We start from the raw sequence: 22,113 nt of genomic DNA on the forward strand, positions 1-22,113 counted from the left end.
CACTGCCCCCCTGTATCCTGTTCATCCCCACTGAAATTTTAAGTTCTATGGGGACGGGGCTAGGTTTTGTTTGTTTTGTCTCCAGCACCTACAGCAGTGCCCAGAACTGTACCTGGCACTTAGTGGAATGAATGCTTTCCCTTCTCTTCTTTTTAGTATATTTCTGTAGGGGGTCTGTCACTGCACAGAAGTTCATGTGCTTGATGCACAGGGAGGCCAGACAATCAGAAATGTTGGAGTTTGAGCAGAGACAGATAGATCTATTGCAGGGACAAGCAACGAGAGCAGGTGGCTCATGCTTACAAAGCCCCACCTCTGATGGTTTTCGGGGAGAAGTTTTTAATAGGCAACATCTGGGATGAAGGCTGCAGGGTGTGTGATTTCCTTTGGATTAGTTGGTGGTGAGGTAACAGGGTGGTTGTTCCAGGAATCTTGGGCTCAGCCTGAAATCACCATCCTTCACCTGGGTGGGGCCTTAGTTCATGCAAAAGAACTCAAAGATATATCCCTTGAGGAGGAACCAGGACCCTGCCTTGAGGCTGCAGGATTATTTCTTGACTGTTCCTCCCTTGTTTCTGCATTCTCTCCCTTTGCTGATAAGCAAGTGTTTGAATCTGCCCTCTGGAAGTCAAGGAAAGTCAGGGAGGCTAAATGAAGCCTATTTCCTACAAACAAGTAATGGGGCACACAGAAAGGATTTGTACCAGGGAGGGCCCCGCAGAGTCCTGCTCTGTTCCGGGTCCTGGGAGAAAGAGAACCAGGCATGGCTTTCTTCTCTAAGAAGCCATTTTTGGCCTTAGCCATTTTGGGATCTAAGCCTGGCCAAAAGGCTTACCCTTGAACAAGTCTCAGTAATTAAAGATCTTAAGGGAAGTGAGGGAATGCAGAAACAAAGGAAAAGCAGTCAAGAAGCAATAGTTAAGGGATAAAACAGAGTCCTCAATGGATATACTTAACAATCCGATACCCATCTTTGAGTTCTGTAGGAACTAAGGCCACCCAGGCCTCCACCCAAGTGGAGGATGGAAGGACGATGCTGACTCTCATAACTTCAGTCAAGGAAAGCTTGGACTCTATGGACTTTGGCCCCAATTCTATGCTGAATTCTCCTCTGCTCAAGCCCCTTCATGAATATGCACGTACCCTTAGGTTAAACCTCCCCGGTTTTGCTGTTCTGGGAGACAGGGCTTCGGGAAAGGCCCCCTGTGTTCTCCTTACTTGCTGCGAGTCATAAATCCTTCTTTCTCCCGCTCTTTGGTGTGAATGCTCAACACCCACCAAGAGGTGAACCCAGTATTTTGGGTGACATTTCTACATGGGACATTTTTTGTAGCTGGAAAGAAGCCTTTATTTGTTAAGCAGTCCAACCCTAGAACTCAATGAGGGAAGAACCCTTTTCTGGAGGAGAGGAAGTTGTTTTGCTTTTGTTTGCGCAAGCATCATGCCTGTTGAGAAATTGCAAAAGGAAGCTCAACATATAATTGAAACAAGCGAAAGGAACTAAAATGACAAACTGTTAGATGGCTTTAATATGAACAAATCATATTATAAAAACTCTTTATTCTTTTAGGGACCACAGGACCTTTATATTTTGCCCTTAAACTGACCTACATCATATGCGTTTTCTGTTTTGGCTGATTGCTTCCTGTCTCTGCTTTTTATCATATTGTCTCCTCATGCCACTTTTTACTCAAAGTCCTACTTGGTGGTCCTTCGAGGTTTCAGCTCAACTCTCAGCTCAAGAAGACCTTTCTAATCGTCTCATCCTTGCTTTCTTTGTTTGCTGAACTTTTCTGTGTTCTTTGAGTCTTCTCATTGATGGTTGTATTGCTCAGGTGACACCTAGATAGTCTACTGTGTGTTGTTTATATGTGTTTATCTTATATTTTCCATTTCCATGATCTGTCTTCTGAGGGCTAGTGTATTCTCACTGCTCAAGACCCAAAAGGCATTTGGGAACTATGGGAGATAGCAGTTTGAAAAGCCTTCAGATAGTTCCATTAGATACACTGGTATTTTTAGGCTTTGCTTTTAAAGGACTTGGTCGAACTCTTGTTAAAACAGAATCCAGAAGAATGCTACTTAAGATATTTTAGGTTCAACCTAAATAATTTCGTTAGAAGAAAGAGCATTTTTTTTTCTTGAAGAATTATTAAGTAACTAATAAGTAGCAAGTAACACTTTGTTTTCCTTTGCAAAGGTGAATCTTGCCAATGTAGAAATACCATTTACAATTTGAGCACCCACAGTAGGTGGCCTACTATCATTTGAAGAAGTGCTTTTTTGCTTCATACTTTTCAAAAATTATGTAAGTCTTAAGATGTTAAAAATAGCCTGGGACCAAAATGTATAACAGTTTTATGTTATAAAAGTATGTATGTTATGGCTAGGTAAATATATAGTTATGAAAGTAGGAATAAACATTATTGTATAAATGTTGGTATTGTACAGAAATGGCATGATTTAAAATACAAACATCGGGTACTTGGGGCTAAAGCTGTTGCTTGAGAAGAAAGGATACTTAAAGTTATATAATGCTGACCTATTATTGATTTTTACTTTTTGTCGTTTTCCAGATAAAAATTTGAGGAGGTAAAAATAGAGTTGTCATTTTTAGTATTTTTGTTATTTTATTTTTGTATATCATTTGTAGGAGTTCGTTTTGTAGGTGATGACTTTGATTTATGCTTAAAAGAGTTTAAATTTTTTAAAAGACATAACTCATCATGTTGCTTTTTCAGTAGCCATTTCTGAAACTACAGGTCAGTTACAGAAATCACTTCTGTTTTTATTCCTGTGAACTCACTTAACATGGATTCGTTTTGGTCCAACTCTGTTGAAGAGACCCCTTTAGAAAAATGTTAATACTTCATAAGCTAGTTATAGCGCCTCATGTTTTCCTTTATTTGTTTTAAAATTCTAGGAATTGAAGCCATTTTTTATGAAGGAAGTTGGCAATCACTTTGATGATTTTGTGACCAATCTCATTGAAAAATCTACGTCATTAGACAATGGAGGTTGTTCTCTGACATCCTTTTCTGTTCTTGGAGAGAACCACCACAGAGCTAAGTAAGTATGAGTGTTAGTTCCTTTTAATACACACATCTGTGGTCAGAAAGTGGACTGCACTAAAAATGCCTGCATTCACACTTGAGCTTCACATTTTATTAGCTGTGTGTTGCCTTGGGCATACTATTTTAAACACTTGAAGATTGGATTTTTCATCTTAATAAGTGGATTATAACAAATGCACACCACATTTATGACCTTGCTGACTTACAACAGCCAACACTTGTTAAGTGCTTTACATTTAAACAATGTCCCAGGGAGGCGGACCGTATAGCTGTCTACATATTATAGATCAGGAAACTGAAGCACAGAGCAGTTATATGTTGCCCAAGATGACACTGTGGGGATTTGAACCCACAGTCTGGCTCCAGAGCGTGTGCTTTTTCACTGTATCATTAAACCGCCTCTCTGTTGTACCCTATACAATACTTGCAAGAAAATACAGTACAATTAGAATTATGTTTTTTTTAAACTGGCCAGTCATCCAGAGCATCTCTCCTATTCTGGAGGACAGTTTTGACCAGAATAGTCAGCAGAAGGGCTAGTGGTACTGCAGAAAGCCATAAAGAAATTGATAATGTTAGATGTTAAAATGTGAGATTTTAGTAACTGGAGTCAGTCTTTAGATAGGAGGCTCTTGGGGATTGTTGGAAGCCCTCAGGGGAGGGCGTCGTAAACGTCAGTGCAGTTTGGAGGCTAGATCAGTAACACTATGTGAACTGGAGTAAAGGAATGGTTGGAGGCTTGTTTATGACCTTAGGAATGTTTAGGAGAAGAAAGAGTGGTTGTCATGATGCCTGTGATGTCAGGAATGCATTTCCATGGGGACTGATGTATGGGGGCTCTTTGAATGCTGCTCATCCTACCTCAGCATTGTTCAGAAGGAGTAGATGAGATAACATGCTTAAAACCCTTAACACAGGACCTGGAGCATAGTGAGAAGGCAGTTAATTATATTACAAGCTGTAGTTGGTAATATTCCTTGTCTTATCCATAGATTTAAATTTCTTGTAATGCTTGACTTATATTTTGTTTTCACATCTTGATTCTTCTCAGAGATCAGAGAGCGCGTCCAGAACATGGAAAGATTTTTGTTATCAGGCGATCTCTCTTAGAGTGAGTATTTTTGGTTGCTTTCGTTAACTATTAGTTTGAATTTAAAAAATCAAACTATTCTTAAAAATTTTACTTATTTTTAATTAAAAAAAATTTTTGTGTGGGGTAGGTAGTTAGGCTTATTTATTTTTTTAATGTCTGTACTGGGGATTGGACCTAGGACCTTGTACATGCTAGGTATTCACTCTGCCACTGAGCTATGCCCTCCCCCCTCAAGCTGTTCTGACGGTTAGAATCATTGCATAATCTATGAATGTTAAATGACCTTGTTCTGTATTCATATAATTCTTAGTTTTGATATTTCTCTTTGTGCATTTGCCATCTCTTGCTCCTTCTTTCTGGTCTTCTGGTTCTGTATCTAATTTCAAAGGAGTTAGAGATAAGAATGATTATTGGTCTTCTGATAAATTCCTTGAAGTTGTGCTGCAGAGAACTGGTTACCCAAAGAGCTAGAACAAAAGTTTTCTAATGAGGTAAACTACTTTGAGAGAATTCTGGTGTTGCTGCCTTCTTGATAAAATTTTTTCATCTCTTCTTTGGCTAGCCGGCTTAGAGACGTGATCGTTTTCTCAGATTTGCTTATTTTAGGACTTGATTGTGTGGATTTTATGGGGGGAAAATAAGCAATATAAATTAATTGTGGCAAGCTCATTTGTGAAGTGAAAATAAAAGGCGCATTTTGAGTAGGTAATGAATATTTCTTTGGAAATGCTCTCTGAGTAGATCATTTATTTATTTACTCATTCATTTATTAGAATACTGACATTCATTAGTAATATTCTGTGATTACTGTTTGAGATGTTTTTGGAGGGTGGATTAAGGATCTTCTGTACTGCTTTAAAGTCTTTAATATGTGGTGTTTTAAAAATTAAATATTGAGTAATTTTTATTTGAACTACATTTACAGTGAGCTGTTTGAGGTGGACCATATCAGAACAATATATCACATGTTCATTGCCCTCTTCATTCTCTTCATCCTCAGCACACTTGTGGTAGATTACATTGATGAAGGAAGGTAAGACAAGAAAAAGGATGTTTGCTTAGTTGATGCGTGGAGTATTCAGAGTTTTCACTGTATTTAAATTCTGGTAAAAGATGATTTGGTTACAGTTGCTTCAGAAAATCCCAGAGCAGCTGACTTGAGGGTGAGATTTCTCTCTTCTGAAAAGTACAACTAAGAAAAATGTTAAAAGTTTATTAGTTTTATTTTTAAAATGGTCTGTTTTAATACACCATATTAATGGTTTCTAGCTTCCTTAGTGAGAGAATTTTGCGTATAGGACTTACCAGTTTCTACCATGGTATGCATTTTAGGTTGTTTCTTGGAAAAATTAGCTTATTGGAATTTAACATTGAAAAATGGGATTTTTTTAATATAAAAATCAAATAAAATGACAGATAATCATACATTTAATTATGTGCTTTATTAGTGAACTAAAATTTGAGCTAATGATATAATAATTTATTGGATTCTTGAATTGTACTACTTTCTTCTGAAAAATCATCTTTTCTATGTAACGGTGATCGCTATTTGAATATTTTAAATATTAACTTTGCCATAGAATGTTTAGAGCTTAAAATGTATTAATGTGAGAATCTAATCTTTAAGAAGTTCAAACCCTTATTATTTTAGGTTATTTTAGATGTCTTGTGTTCAGGGACCATATTATCTTAGGGCTCTTAGAAAATAGGTAAGTTATAGAGCAGAGGCTTAGGAGCATAGTGTATTAGTGTTGTGGGGTTTCCTAAAGTTGAGGGGTTTGGGTCTTAAAGTTTTTAATTTGATCAATCAATGCATATTAAAAATTTATTTCTGTGTTTTTTCTGTGTGCTTTTTCTCCCCAGGCTGGTGCTTGATTTCAATCTCATGTCTTACGCTTTTGGCAAATTTCCCGTTGTTATATGGACATGGTGCACCATGTTCTTATGTACACTTTCAGTTCCCTATTTCCTGTTTCAACGCTGGGCCAGAGGGTATCACAGGAGTTCTCATCCAGTGGTCTATTCTCTCTTATATTGCTTCCTTTTTGTGGTCTTCCAGACTGTAGTGTTAGGTTTTGGACCACCTTATGTTGTGCTAGCATATACACTGCCACCAGCTTCCCGGTGCATTATTATACTTGAACAGGTAAGATTTTGAGTGTTGCGCAGTGCAGTGCCATGCTTAGTTAGCTAGGAGGTGGTGGTGGTGGTAGTAGAAGATGTTATTTTTTGTTATATTGGATAAGTTTTCATATTTGGTTCTTTGTGCTATTATCTGTAAAATTAAAGTGTTAGACTAGATCATCTCATCGCTTAAAGATTTGTTCTAGCTTCAGTGTTTTCTGGTTCTTGATAATTGAAATAAGTAATATTGAGCCTTTCTTGATGAATTCAGGTTTTGTTCTTGAATACTTTTTGAAGAAGCCGTCTATATTCTAAGTATATTTGTAATTAAAAACTCCACTTTTGAAGTGTCAGATTCATTGTTTTGTCATATAACCATCATAGAACCATCTAAAAGATTTGTTTATATGTCCTTCAGAATTTTCTGACTTACATTGGCTGTCTGTAATGCTCTGTTGGACTGATGGAAAGAATGACTTTCTTTGAACAGGCTTTTAATTTCTTAATTTGTAATATACCTGTAATAGATGGTGCTGTTAGATGCAAAATAATTTGCATAATAACATGTTCTTTATAGAATTTGTTTTTCATTTGCTTTATTCCATAAAAGTGGGTTTGAGTTGGTGTATACAAAATTAGGAAGTTCTTTATGTAATTATAATCTAGTGCTGTTTTGCAGTTGCTTGTAGGAGACAAGACAGTGATAGAAAATTCACTTTCCCCTTCCTTCTTTGTAGATTCGTTTGATAATGAAGACCTATTCGTTTGTCAGAGAGAATGTGCCTCGGGTACTAAATTCAGCCAAGGAGAAATCAAGTATGTGATTCCATTAAGTCAAAGGATTGTTCATTAGGGTATCTTAACCTTTGGTGTTTTTACTAGGATGGCATATTACCTTCTGTAAACATTATGTTTGATTTTAAATATATAGAACTTGAAAAAAAAACCAATCAACCTGTTGGAAGGGGAAAAATATTTATATATATTTATATATAGGATTTGTATTGATTTTAGAAGACTCTATTTCCTGATTATTCCTGTTTTACCTTTGTACCCACAGTTTAAAAACATTGCTCATTAGACTTGCAACTTTGCATAATGTTTATAGAATGTTAATAGACTCATCACACCCCATGTGCTTACAGCTTCTAGAATTGTTGCTTCAAACTCCAGAAGTTATCTCTAAGTCACAGGAATAAGTTAGTTTAGAGGGATTGGTAACATTTGGTTAATATAAGAATAAGAAGCCATCATTTGGGGAGATCAGGAAGAAGCAACACGAGCTAAGAGAGCTAGTTTTTTGTCGTCCCTATTCTGTGCTTATTTTCCCCTTTCAGTTTTGCTGAAAGGGACTGAAGAGCCTCCAGTCTAAGTGTAGTTTTCCTTTTCCAGGCACTGTTCCAATACCTACAGTCAACCAGTACTTATATTTCTTGTTTGCTCCTACACTCATCTACCGTGACAACTATCCCAGGTAACGGCACTGGCCAGTAGAAATGGGGGAGCACCAGGAAAGCGGTGGGCGCGAGGCGGGGTGGGTAGATGGGGGCTGTTTTCTGTAGGGCTGCAGAGCACATCGAATGGGTTTTAACTTTCTTGCTGGCACGGGAAACCCCAAATGGTGATTCCAGCAATACGATTTGATTACAGCAATTTGAGGCAGAATTATACAGATATTTCCTATGTCAAAAAAGATGTTCTGTGTGGGAAAATATTGTGAGGATTTTTTTTAAGTTCATTTATTTACTTTATTTAGAAAAGTTACTTTGTTTCTTCCTTTTTAGGACTCCCAGTGTAAGATGGGGTTATGTGGCTATGCAGTTTGCACAGGTAAATTTTTTTTTTTTTAACTGCCTGAGGTTTGTTGGTGGGAAATGGGGATCTGAATATAGTAAGAATAATTTATGATGCAACATTGTAAAAAAAAATGACTATAAATCAATAAAAAATGTTTAAAAAAAGAATAATTTAATATATTTAAAGTGTTGGTAAATTCATGTCTAGTGGGAGCTCTAAAACTCTTACTGAAGTCTTCTTCAGTAAACTATTCTCAGTACAGTAACTGGTATTTGTTTTGCCAACATCAAAAGTAATTTTCTACAACAAAAGAATTTGTTTTAATTAAAGTCATTCCATTTGGTTACTTCATTATGCATCTAGGTTAATTTCCTCCTCCCTTTCTGTTTTTTATTCCATTTTTGGATGTATGTCTGTGGGGGTATGGTCTGACAGTTCCCCAACCCCTTAATGGGATCATATACCACAGAAGTTCCTACTGAAAAATCTTGTGTTAATCAAATACCTATTTATGAAATAGGTTCTTTTGTTAAGGGTTTCATGTGGCTGGAAAAGTAGGTTCCAGAGTCTGATTTTTCAAAAATGCTATTTGGTAAAGGGTCGGGAACAGGTGTGGTAGAAATGAGGCTTGAGTACTATCTTTGAAAGAGTCCAGTTTGGCAACCTTACAGACTAATGTTAAATGGAATATATATGTGTAAACATTAGTTTTGGGGTCACATATGTATCTTCTTTTGAAGGAAAGAAATCACTCTCCATCTTTCCTTGTCAAGCCATCATTATTATAATTGTCTTTATCATGTTTCAGTTTTTGGGATGCCTTTTTTACGTGTACTACATCTTCAAAAGGCTCTGTGGCCCCTTGTTTCGGAATATCAAAGAGGAGCCCTTCAGCGCCCGTGTTCTGGTCTTATGTGTATTTAACTCCATCTTGCCAGGTAACGTGGGTACTGGTTCATTTGGCCATTCGTAAAGTTGCACGGAAAACAGAAAGCTGTTGTGTGTGAGCACCTTTGATTTACCTGCTTTTCACTGTAAACTCATCTACACATCTATACCGCCTGTGACCTCTTTCCATTTGTCTCACAAAGGAAGCGTACTTCCAGTCTCTGGCCAGTCTTTCCATTTGTCTTCTGACTTTCACTCATATTTTGCTTTCTCTGACTGTGGATAGTCCATATTTTTGCTTATCTTCCCATTCACTATACAGTCACTATAATCTTGCTTCTGATTCTACCAAGTCACTGAAATGACCTTTATTAAAATCCCTAATCTCCAGCAGTTGGTTTAGCCCTTATTTTATTTAATCTCCATGAAACGTTGGGTGCTGTCGACCAGTTTGAAATCTCTCTAGTCACTCTCCTATTCTGTCTTTCTGGCCATACCCAGTCTCCTGTCTTCATTCATTCCACTGTTTTTTTCTAGAGATATATGGTTATCTGTTACATGCCAGGTGCTGGGGACACGGCATTGAACCAGACATACGTACTCTTTATTCTCTGGAAGCTTGCAGTTTAGTTGTATTTATAGTTTACTTGTTCTCTTGTGTCTGTCTATTAAATGTTGGTATTGTTTCTATCATCAGGTTCTCTCTTCCTTTCCTTCTCTCACAGATTTCTTCTAGTGATCCTCTTTGGTTTGCTTCCCCAAGATTTACTCCAGTAAATTCTTTTCTCTGTCCCTGTGATAGGGTATGTGTTACATACGTATGTCTTCCTCAGTAGTCTACAAATATCGTAAGATTAAGGACTGTGTCTTCTAGCCAGTCAGCCAGTCACAGTCTCTCTACATCGTAGACTCTATAAATATTTTTTGAATAAACAAGTGAATGAAAGGGATGGGCATGTAAATGGATACTATACAGTGTAATGTAATATATATTAAAATGCTGATGAACTTTGTCTCATATTGGCTTGACATTTAACAGGGGGTATTGAGAAATAGATAGGTTTGCCTGGCAGAGTGGTGGTGGAAGGTTTCTTCCAGATAGTGGGATGGATTCAAAGGCCTGGAGTATTTCAGAAGGACAGAAGTCCAGTTGTGGAGATGTTTACAACCCTGGGGGTAGAGGCAGAGATGTTAACCTTGTCACTATCGACATTTTGGGCTGGATAATTTTTTGTCTTGGGAGGCTGTCTTGTGCATTGTAGGATATTAGCTCCATCCTGGCTTCTGACAACTACATACCATAACACATGGCCCACCCCTTGAATGATGACAACCAAAAATGTGTCCAGAATTGCCAGCTGTCTCCTGGGGACAAAATCTCCCCGTTTTAAACGGCTGGTGTAGAGGAATGCGTGGGGGCCAGATTTTAAGGGACTTTTACAAATTAAGCCATACATCTACGCATTTCTGTTAAAAACAGTCTGGGTCACTGGTCATCTATAAAACCCATTTGGGAGGAAATTATTCCTTTATTAAGAGAATTAACTTTCAAAAACCACCATATCATTTCTGAGATGGGTAAGCTAGAATAATAACTCTTAATTTTACAAAATAATTCTAGCTAAGTAAATGATGACATAATTAACCGATTGGTACGTAAGCTGTTTGGAAAGACTTAATATTATTCATCTTATGTTTAGGTGTGCTGATACAGCTCCTTATTTTTTTTGCCTTTTTGCACTGCTGGCTCAATGCCTTTGCTGAGATGTTACGCTTTGGTGACAGGATGTTTTATAAGGTAATGTGTACTTGGACTCAGCTTTCTTTTCATTTTGTTTGTGTCCTAATTGTTAAGCATCTGAGTGTTACTGGCTACTAGCTTTTTTAAAATAAATGTGGAATAATTTTTTTCTATAGGTTTTATCAATATTAATTCTGAAATTCTGTTACTGATGTAGTTGGCATAGTCTTGTCTTTTTTTCTGCCTTTAGTATCTGCTCCCTTAGTACCACGTTTGGTTCCTGCTGGATCCTGTGTTGGTGATTATGTAGGAAGGCATGTGTCTAGAGAGCATTCTGAGACGTTGCTGACTTTTTACTCATTTAAAATTGGCTGCGTGGTGCTGTAGGAGTGATCTCAGCAAATTACGCTATTTAAGATTGTTGAACAGTTCATGAAGGAAATAACTTTTCCCTCCTTTATTTTGAAAGGTATTAATTCTTCTTAAAATAGTATTCTTACACTTCCAAAGTTGGAATTAAGTTCTGGACCAGAGAGTGGTTCATAAGTGTTCTGTAATCCTACCTCAAGCCCTCTAGAATTTTGTTTGTTTGTTGATGTTTTGGTAACACTCCAAGCCTACCCCTCCTTTCTCAGAGAAGTAGTGTGGGTTGCAGATTTTAGATGTCTTATTCCATTGGTCTGATCTTAAAGTAGGAAACAGGATATACATATATTGGAGTCAGCCATCATATCACTCCTTGTACAACTTAAAATTTTGCTGTTCATGATACCAGCAAACAGCTCTTAAGGGTTATCAGGCTAAGTCTGTGTGACCTTAGAATTCTCTCATTCTGTTTTAGCAAGGTAAGGGGGATTTACTGGTTGTTACTTTGATGAACATTAGGCTTAACAATTCTGTATGTTGTGTATCTTTCATCATAACTTATTTGATTAATACAACAGAATTAATGTCACATTGAACACTAATGATCAAAATGCCTTTTAAGATTTTTCTTACATCAGTGTATGGACTAACAATTTATCATGACACATTCTGAGTGTCACATGTGTATGTTCTTTGGGAAGATTCAGGGATTTTTGCTTTGGTTCTGTGTATGTATGCTTTTATTTATTTAAATTTACTTTATTTATTTTGGGTGGGAGATAATTAGGTTTATTTATTTTTTTAGTGGAGGTCCTGGGGATTGAATCCAGGACCTGGTGCATGCTGAGCATGTGCTCTACCACTGAGCTGTACCCTCCCGCAAATGTGGTTTTATACCTTTGCCTTTTTCCTCAGGATTGGTGGAACTCCACATCCTACTCTAACTATTACAGGACCTGGAATGTGGTCGTCCATGACTGGCTATATTACTATGCTTACAAAGACTTTCTCTGGGTAAGTAGCAAGATTTAGTTAATGTTGTTCTAGAAGTAGAGATTCTTTTCCAGAAAGTATTAACATTATGCAGCTGCAAGAAGTTATACTTGGTTGTCTTCAGTTCTCTTGTGAGCCATTTATGTCTAAGGAACTGCTTTGAGACCAGTTTGTATAGTTACTTAGACTAATACCATGCTTTTGCCCTGGGTTTTATTTTACATAATTACAAAGTAAGAATGCCTTTGGAATCTTTTCATTTTTTTTTTGTTTTTGTTCCTTTATTAGAAGTGGAGAAGACACCTATTGATGGATTTACAACTCTCCAATATAGATTATTTTTATTTACTTAATTTTTTTATTGATGTATAGTCAGTTACAATGTGTCAATTCCTGGTGTACAGCATAATAGTATAGATTATTGATACATATCTTTGAGACATTCTTTAGGGCAGAATGTTTCTGAACTGATGAAATGGAATGTTGAGTCTCATGGGTGATTAACTCTGGATTGTGGGTTTTAATTGTTAAGGGCACTATTTGGCTACAGGACAATGCGTGTTGCAGATTACTCTTTGAATGTTCTTTCATTTATAAGTGTAGTTTTACTTAATGGATGAGGCAAATCCGTTGTTACTAAATCTTAGTTTTGTTGCCTGTAAAATGGTACCCGCCCAAACTACCATGCGGTGTTTGTTACTCTAAAGGTTGAAATTTGATGTGTCCATTGATACAGGAAAACTGTGTTTTGTCAGCCATAGTGAGTTACAGATAAAAGTTAATGTTTTTGAAAATATGCCCGATCTTCCAACATTAATGGTTTTGAAAATGCCTCATTTTAGTAAAAAAAAAAAAAGGATTTTTAAGCTGTCTGTTTTGTGGTTATTTTAGCACATTTAGATTAATCCAAGGAGTAGACTTAGAAAATCAAATACGAATATAATTAAACAGGTGTCTTTAGTTTGTGTTGATTATAAGTCTTATGTCGTTCATGCTTAGTTACTTACTTTTTAAAAATTGCTTTTTAATATTTTCCTTTCACTCTAGTTTTTCACTAAGAAGTTCAGGTCGGCCGCCATGCTGGCCGTCTTTGCCGTGTCTGCCGTCGTGCACGAGTATGCCTTGGCTCTCTGCTTGAACTTTTTCTACCCTGTGCTCTTCGTGCTCTTCATGTTCTTTGGAAGTAAGTATCTTGACATGCCGTGAGTACTGAATATTATGCTAAAAGATAAATTTAGAAAATAAAATTTTAAAATCAATGTAGAAAACTAGGCAGTAAGTAGTAATACCATTTCAAGGCAGTGTTTGTTTATCAGGTGGTAAAAACACTAATTTTTGAATAGTTATGTGCAACTCTGATGCAAGATGCTGACACTTTGAAATGAGCTAAATAACCTCTTGAAGACTATTGGTAACACTGGTCTGATAGTTCATAAAAGCTAAAAATAACTTTGCCACTCTTAAGCTCTGTCACTGTTCATCCCCTGGAAAAAACTAACCCATTTTCAGGTGGAGTGGAGAGGGACAAATTAGAATATGAAGAATTCCATGAAGTATATTTTCACCTGTTCTGAATACTGTCTAATTTCTAAATCATCACTGATTAATAAATTTCAACACTGAAGCTTCACTTTTATTTATAGGAGCAATGACGAGAATAAAATTTGTATGTACACACTTGGTGCTGTTTGTGATAATTAAATGATTAGAACAGATACCTGAGGCCTGATTCTGTTTTGATGAAGATACATGTTTTTTGTTGTCTTCCTGACTTTAGTGGCTTTCAACTTCCTTGTCAACGATAGTCGGAAAAGGCCAATTTGGAACGTTTTGATGTGGGCTTCCCTTTTCACGGGCCACGGAGTCATCCTGTGCTTTTATTCTCAAGAGTGGTATGCACGTCAACGCTGTCCTCTGAAAAATGTGAGTCATCAGTCGGGCTGGAGGAGAAAAGTAACCTTTTTGTCCCCTGATTGTGAGGGTTAGTGGGCAGCGTTAGGGGGAAGGGGAGTAGTGGAGATTATGATGAATTAATGTTAAGGGGAGGGAAATGTGGGGTAAAAGCATTAACTTATTATCTGATCTTATTGCACTGTCCTTGAACTTTCCCTTTTCTTTGGTTTTCTTCCCATTGAACTCTCCTAGTTCTTAGTTCTCTTCTTTTCTTTTTTTCTTTTACTAATTTTTCGTTAGCTCCTTCTAATATTTTTCCTGTATCCCGATAGTGTTGGTCTTCTCCAGGGTTTTCCCAGTGGCATGTGTATCCACCCCAAACCCCCAAACATGTATCTTTTTAAAAATTTTTCTTTATCAATAATCAGTTATGTGATACACATTCTTATTCACATATTTTTTGTGCTTATGGAAGTATATGATGCTAATAGCCAATATTTATTAAGCTCTCAATGTTTGGCACCCATGTTAAGTGCTTTTTCTTTTCTTTTTTTTTTTGGGAGGGTGGGGGATTAATATTAACTATTTTCTTTTAATGGAGGTACAGGGGATTGGACCCAAGGTCTCATGCATGCTAAGCATGCACCCTACCACTTGAGGTATTCCCTCCCGCACAAACAAGTACCTTTTATCTCTTCCTTCCCAGAGTAACAAACTCTGTCAAAATGTCCAGCTAGACTTGTATGCCTAGGATCCCATTTCTCTTGATTCTTTGGTGGTGGTTTCTTTTTTTTTGTAATCATATAAGAGTCTCATTCTTAGCACTTTAGCTTTCAGCTGCTTATGGATAGCCCCCAGATATTTAAGAGGGGATGCCTTCTTGATATATCTGCCTGGGTATTTCTCACAGGTGCCTATAACTGAAGATACTCACAATCAAATGAATCCGCTTCCCTCCCAAACCAAAGCTTCCCCGACGGTCTACCCTGATTTTGCTGTGCTGCCCTGACGCCCTCTCCTATTTCCTATGAATCCCCTTTGTGCGTTTGAACCAACTGCTCTGGACTCTGTCTCTGTCTCTGGTCACCCTGCTCTTTTGCACTCAGGTTTCACCTGTCAGATTTTGTTTTATCAGAATCCAGTTTGGATGCAACATCATCCATGAAGCTTTTTCAAATTCTTGCTCCAGTCTCTTTTTTATTTCTGAACTTTCGTAGTATTTCATCTCTGCATTTAGATAATTCAGTAATTTAAAACCTTGTGGTATAGTGATTTATGTATATTATCATCCATAACCTACCACATTTAGATTTGGGGCTACTAAAAGCAGGGCTGTGCTAAAATAAAATGCAAGATACAGGAAAAAAGTAGTGCCTATTTGAAATTTGATCAGGAGTCCAGTGTAGTTCTGTAGAGTTTACTGGACTTCCAGAGCTTCATGTAAAGCTTCTAAATCAAATCTGTGCTGTAGATAAAAATGATGAGCATCTTTTGAATTAGTGAGCTGCTTTTGGCTTAAAGGTCACTCAAGTGCCAGGAGGCATTTTAGAGATGTACAGTATGTGACATTAGCATCCCCTGTCTACCCCGTATTTCATGCATACAGTGCACACAAGTAAACTACCCTTCCACTCTTTTTTTTCCCTTTGAAGCCCACATTTCTGAATTATATCCAGCCCCATTCCTGGACTTGTCGCTACACGTCTTAGAAGCTGGGACTTTGTTTCCTTCCTTGACACTGAAGACTGAGTATGTTCTACCTGATTTGGGGCCAGCATCTGTTTCCAGTCATTCCTGAAGTCACGTATGTCATTTGGACCACTGCAGGCTTACAGAGCTCCCTCCATTCATAGGTCACCTGAAGCTGAGCTGTTGGAAGTTTACTGGATGCTCGTACACTTGAGCAATTCTTAATTTTTTCCTTTTTGGGAGAAGGGAGACTTACAGTTGATTTAATAACAGATTTTTGCTGGGTCATAATGGCTTTAAATCTCAGACATTCTGTTTTGTTTCTTAACTCCATCTAATCAGAGACTAAATATTATGTTTTCTTGGCCACTGAATTAGCCAAAACACTGATGAAGAAATCATTTAAATGCCTCTGACTCAGAAATTTTGACATGTACACTGTTGGAATGTATGCTAAATAACCATTCAGTTGGGCAAGAAAATAATGTGGAATGTTTTGCTATTTCTAGTAGAAAGAGAGAAAAATACCTGTTTTTCCAAAGATAATCTTGTTACACATCCTAATTTGTGGGATTTAGTTCACTTCTATTTAACTTTTATCTTGTTTTTGTTGTACAGTGTAGGTCATGGTATTTGTGAAGCAAAATTATCCCTTTGACCTTGAATTCTTGAGTTTGCATCCATAATATTATGTATTGAGGGGAACAGAAGTAGGAGGGGAAAAAGAAAAAAGTGGCACAGGACAAAGGAAAATATTTTCTCTTAATACCTTTTGAAGTAATTTTTTAAAAGAACTTGCAGAATCAATCATTTGTTTAAATTATTTTATTGTGGTACTTGTGTGGAAGATAACTTTTTTATTGTTTATTAAACTGTAAGATAATAACTTCTTTGAAGTTACTTAGAAGTAACCTTTGGTATAGTTATTTTATTGTCTAATAAATACTGATTTGAATTATTTTGCAGACTAGTAAGTCTGTAACATTAAGTATTAATCACCATTAATATTAAACTGAATATTAAAGATCCAGCAACTGGCTTCTGCATTTGATCAATTATTATACTTTTCATGGTAGTATACTTTAGGTGCAACAAATTAATATGTGATCATTTGCAAGAAAATGTACTTTATAAAGTGTGATGTTCCCATGTTATAAGATGTCTATAGCTAATACAGTGTGGTGTGTAGGGCTGGTTTTGGTTGCTTGTATAGGTATGATTATATTTGTCAAGATTGAGCTTTGGAAGGGATATTGGACACCATATTCAACTTTCCACACATAGAAGTGAGATTTAAGAATTACCCAAAATATTTTTGTTATTTGGAGCAGTCACCTTGAGAAGCTGTCTTGGTGTTCTAGCAGCCCTCCTGCTATCCAGAAGGTTTTGGGAAATTTTTGCAAATTGTTTTAGTCAGTTTGAATCTCACAAGAAGGTAAGTAGAGTTCCTGCATAGTCACAACTTAGTTTGCACCACAAGTACCCAGCTTAGTCACCTTTTTTGTTTTCCATACTTTTCATCCAGTTGAGTGTAGGCAGATCCAGACTCAACAGACCAAAGTGTACCTCGAAGAAGGTTATTTTTAAAAAGCTACTTCCCCGTGTCCCCAAACAGTAATTATTTGTACAGCGGTATTGTGCTTGCAATGGAATAACCTCTAAATAAGCCTGCTTTAATATAGCTTGTAACTTCTGGCATTTTGATTAAAAATTAAAATGAATCAGTCACTTGAATTTTTAACTACATTTTAAATTGAGTGAGCTGAGAAAAACAGACTGGTCTAAACAGATTGGGCTATGAGTAAGCAAATGGAATTCTGAAGTTTACTACATTTTCTGTTAAGTACTGTAAATGTGCGGTCTCACTGGGAGGATTTCGTTGCTCTGTACTGATTCTGAGTACTGTATTTATTGGACTGATCAAGAAAACCTCTTTGTCTTCTCTTTTGCTTATTAGTGATTTTTTTTTTCTGCCCAGGAGTTTTAAGTGACAACAAATAATGTGTATGTAACTGTCAACTCTTTAGAATGATAAAACCGTCCTAAAAAATTTTCTGAAACACTTAAAGGAATAGCCCCTTTCTGTGGAAGATGCTAGTTTGATCGCCTTGGTCTTACTGCTCGCTGCTTAACGAGAGTCGTTCTTTTAAGTAACTACCTACACTCTTTAAACAAGTCAATTAAAACTAAAACTTCCTATTGATATGTTCCAGAAAGATTTATTGATTTTTTTTCTCTTTTGCTAATAGGGGTGGAAATTATTTTTATTTACTGGATGATACACTTTTTTCCTTTTGAAGATTAATGAGTTTAAATTTTCTTTCCAATAAAAAGTATTCATGACCATTACCAAAAGTTTTTATAACCATTAGTTTGGGTGTGTTATCTAAGAGAACAACTAAGATCTCTGACTTTGTCGAAAATTTGTTAGATGCTTTTATTCTCAATCCTGGATAGTGAAGGAAAAATGGAGGGTTTTTTTGGTCTGTTTGTTTTTGGTGGATTAATATGCAGTCGCCTGGATAAAGTTGCTTTCTCACGTTAGAGTTTAATTAAAACTGAGGCTGCTTCTAACCTGTCTGTTAACTACAACATTTGGAAGCAAGAGGAGTAGGGGAAATGTTTTTTCCTTTTTCAATAGATGCAGGGTGAAAGGGTGATATTTGCAGGCTAAGAAAGTATGGTGTGTAAATATTCTATATTTGCATGCACAGATTATGTTGTAGAAGTAATTCATGTATTACAGGCAATTTTTATCATAATGTAAAAATTATACTTGCCTGAAGAATTGAAGCCTGAAATCTTTATAGAGAACTTAACAGAACATTTTGTTTTAAAAGTTGGTCATATGGGCTCCATAGCCTGGAAAGATATGTTATAAAATGTTGAAGTCTTTTATGCAAAATATCTTTGTTTTATGTGGTCATAAGTAATACTGAGTAAAGTTTAGTGTTCTCTGTGGGGAAAAATAATGAAGATAAAACTAGTACAACTCTGGTAAGCAGGTGGCCTGATGCAGTGTAGTAGTTTAAATGTTTTATTTAAAGAAACTTAAAAAAAAAAAAACAGACTTAAGCCCTGCATGTAAAACCGATAAAATATACAGCTGCTTCTGGCTGAGACAGAGATGCCGGTCTGGAGCCCTTCTTTTTGGTATACCCATTTCCTCCTACCCCGGATACCAAGTTTGAAAACCACTGCTGCAGTGAAAAGAGCCCATGCACAGACTTTTGATTAAGATAAACCCATACCTACTAGCAATGGGACCTTGGGCAAAGTCGCTTAATTTACCAGAGCCACAGTTTTCCTCATCTGTAAAATGGGGACAATAACTACCTCATAGGATTGTTGCAAACCACTAGCCCTGGCGGACATAGGGCCTCATTATTTTCCTTACTCTCCATAAATTCCAAACTTAAATCCTTATTTTTAATCTCATTGAAATCCCCCCCGCCCTAAAAAATGTTGCAGGGTTTGGGGGGGATGTGTTTCAAATGCTACACACTCCCAAGAATATATTCTCTTTTAAACAGACTCTCGGGGTGGTGTGACTTGGCATTATACCTTGATTGATTTAACAGGCTCCCCCGTCATGGAATTAATTTGATAAGAATTTAACACGATTGTTAAAGGCATTCCTGTTTCCAGCTCTCCAAAATTACTTTCAGATTTATCTGTTTAGCATTAGGGTAGGGTGGCAAGCTTCTAAAAAGAAATGCATTTCTGCTTTTACCTAATTATCTAAGTCAAGTGTTTAGAACTAGTGTGTATACTTCATGTACTTAAGCTTTAGAAGTTAAGGAGAGGGAGAAACTAATAAGGCCTTACGTCTGCCAGTGTAAAGAATGCTTGTAGTCTTAAAAGGCAGAATACATTCCTTAAGGGAAGATAGTTCATACTTAACAGTATATAATAGTTAATGAAGTTTAAGTGACTTGCTTACCAGTGCAAAATTTCATGTAACATACAGTTTATAATAGTTTTATGTATATATGTATATGTACGTGTGTATAAAGATCTGTCTTGAACATTGCTTCTCATATCTTAGGCTTTATGTTTATGGCTCAGAAATGGAAGGAACTGGGACGTAAATGTTTTGAGGAATAAAATGGGTATTAGTGAAGCTTATGTAAGTATCTGATTAGTTTCTAACATCATTGAATTTTCTATCAGGTCACAGAGTGCTGGAACTCAGTTTATAAAGGAGGTAGAATTCAGCTACGCTGGTTGAAATGGAGGGAGGAGTCCTTGCTTGGTCCACCTGTGCTCTTCCCCAGCCTGAATTTAATGCCCAGTTTGAAAATCAGTAGGTAACAATAAAGTTGATAAGCTTTAGGTTAGTAGGAAAGCTGTACAATCTAAGTAATCTACTAAATCCTTAATAAAGTTTCCTTTTTTTTAAACTGAAAAGTACAAAGATTTTTAAATAGGTAATTTGGATTTGAGAAAAAGGAAGACAATTTCAGAGCTGATAGTTTTTTAAAAATCTAAAACTGCCTCTGTACTCCCTTTTTTTCCCCCCAAAAATGCTTTCTTCCTTATTTCTACACAATTACACTCACGTTTCTGCTGTCAGTATGCCCCTTTCCAACAGAGTGCTTGCCTTTGAGCTAGCAGATCCTTCACCATGCTTTATTGTGTTCTTTTCTTTGTCTTAATGAAATGGTAGGCGTACTTTCTGTTTTAAATAACTTTGAAACATGAGGCAGTTCATGCACTCAGCTGTTTTGAATTCCCAGGTGCAAACCTGCCACTGCTTGGGTGGAAGGAGCGCTCAGGCCCCAGCTATTTGGGGCCAGTGCGGCAGCTTCCTTTCTGTGTCAGTCCCTTTCCAGCCTGTGCGTGAAACCCATGGTGTTCTGAGAGCTGCAGAAAAGTCACGGGAATCTGACATTGTTATAAAGGTTATTCTATAATTAAAGATTTTTTTTCTAATTCACTTTTGTTTGTTCTTTTCCTGAATTCCTTTCCCCCACCCCCACTCCCCAAATCTTTGTCTAATCACTGGTATCATCACTTTGTTTAGCATACATTGTATCAGCATTAACTTCACATCTTTTAAGCTTTAAGAAGCATACATACACAGAAAAATGCAAAATACTGAATATGTGAACAATGGTGAACAAATATATTTGAAAAAACCTTAGTCTGTTGTTTTAAAAGTAACTTCAAGTTTATTTGATATTAATTCTATATTCACAGTGTATTTCACATTTATAAATACTTTTCACATTCATACCACAGACTTAAAACTTGTGAATAGGTATTTCTAAAAATGCACTGCCCAACCCCTCTCCTCCAGTGGGAAGGAATGAATCTAGGTTTCTAAAGAAAAGTGAAAATCTGTTGAGTAGGAAGTGTGCCTTTTCAGACAAAACTTGGGGAAACTGATTTTGAAGCAAAATAGGTTGCTTCTGTTCCCTCTAAAGAATCCCATAATAGGAAACTATTATGATTAGGATTTGACATCACAATATTCCTTGCATAGAAGCATGTACCATAGTAGCAGTCAAGAAGTACTCTCTAGTTAGCCTCCATGATCTGGGCTCTACCCACCTGCCTTTGTAGTGCCAGAGCAGTGGGAAGGGGGAAGTCCCTTCAGAAATTAGATGTACCTCTGATTCTTGGACCAAGTGACCATTCTTTGCCACTAAGAGCAAAGCCACAGCGTGACAGTTTTCCCTGATGAATTTATACTAAAGTTTAAGGTCTGTCCTTTTAGGCTCAGCTTGTGTCTGGATCCAGATTAACTGCATTCATGAGTCTGACTTATAAAACTGGAACACCAGCTTGTAAACATACCATGAGAAATTGCGCAGAGGGTGGCATACTCAGGTTGGCATGGTCACTGAATTTGCTGTCTGTAGAAGCCCAGCTTACTGTACAGTGAGAAAGATGAGTTTTTTTGTTTGTTTTTGCCTAGGCGGCATCACCACTATGTGCTATGCACTGAAGGTATGCTTGTGAACCAAACAAAAAGCCTATTTCTTCCTCTAGGCACACCCACGTGGAATCTGAAAGGAGGGTACTAGGGCGCATTGCGTAACATAAGACTAAAGCAATCTGAGGCGTCATTTCAGTTGTAGAGATGCCATTGTTTTATGGAAGCAATACTAGGAGCTAGTCTTCCCCTGGGAGGTGTTTGGCTGAGTAGGATCTAGGTTTCTTTGTCAGTTTTAAATATTTGTGGTTGATACCTTCATTTTTAAGCTGTATTAAATGCAAATACTGGCCTACTTTCCCCCCCAGATTCTTTCAGAGAGCTTTGCGTGCTGTGTTTAATTGCCCAGGGATATGTGTATAACCCCTGTCCACACTTAGAAAATCAGTTGTTAAAAAGATTGGTACATAAGCACACCCAGTATTTTTTCCCAGTTCAGGGCATCTGTGGTGATGACACTGACTGGCTGTCTTCTGAGATAATGTTTTGTCCATTTGAAGCCGTGGAAAACCCT

At 37.0% G+C, this 22,113-nt stretch overlaps 1 protein-coding gene across 1 annotated transcript in view; it reads left to right on the forward strand.

Annotated features, from left to right (window-relative positions):
• The window catches only part of SOAT1 (sterol O-acyltransferase 1), a 58,370-nt gene extending 40,768 nt beyond the window's left edge, over positions 1–17,602 (forward strand). The window contains exons 4-16 of the mRNA XM_010992904.3: positions 2,924–3,069; positions 4,126–4,185; positions 5,093–5,200; positions 6,031–6,313; positions 7,029–7,107; positions 7,684–7,765; positions 8,076–8,121; positions 8,897–9,026; positions 10,677–10,774; positions 11,999–12,097; positions 13,124–13,259; positions 13,854–13,999; positions 15,622–17,602. Of these exons, the coding sequence (XP_010991206.1) occupies positions 2,924–3,069; positions 4,126–4,185; positions 5,093–5,200; positions 6,031–6,313; positions 7,029–7,107; positions 7,684–7,765; positions 8,076–8,121; positions 8,897–9,026; positions 10,677–10,774; positions 11,999–12,097; positions 13,124–13,259; positions 13,854–13,999; positions 15,622–15,678 (1,470 nt within the window). The 3' untranslated portion in view covers positions 15,679–17,602. The remainder of the gene's footprint in view (positions 1–2,923; positions 3,070–4,125; positions 4,186–5,092; positions 5,201–6,030; positions 6,314–7,028; positions 7,108–7,683; positions 7,766–8,075; positions 8,122–8,896; positions 9,027–10,676; positions 10,775–11,998; positions 12,098–13,123; positions 13,260–13,853; positions 14,000–15,621) is intronic.
• The last annotated feature ends 4,511 nt before the right edge of the window (positions 17,603–22,113 follow it).

Source organism: Camelus dromedarius, chromosome 23 (genome assembly GCF_036321535.1).
Source record: "Camelus dromedarius isolate mCamDro1 chromosome 23, mCamDro1.pat, whole genome shotgun sequence".
Lineage (NCBI taxonomy): Eukaryota > Metazoa > Chordata > Mammalia > Artiodactyla > Camelidae > Camelus > Camelus dromedarius.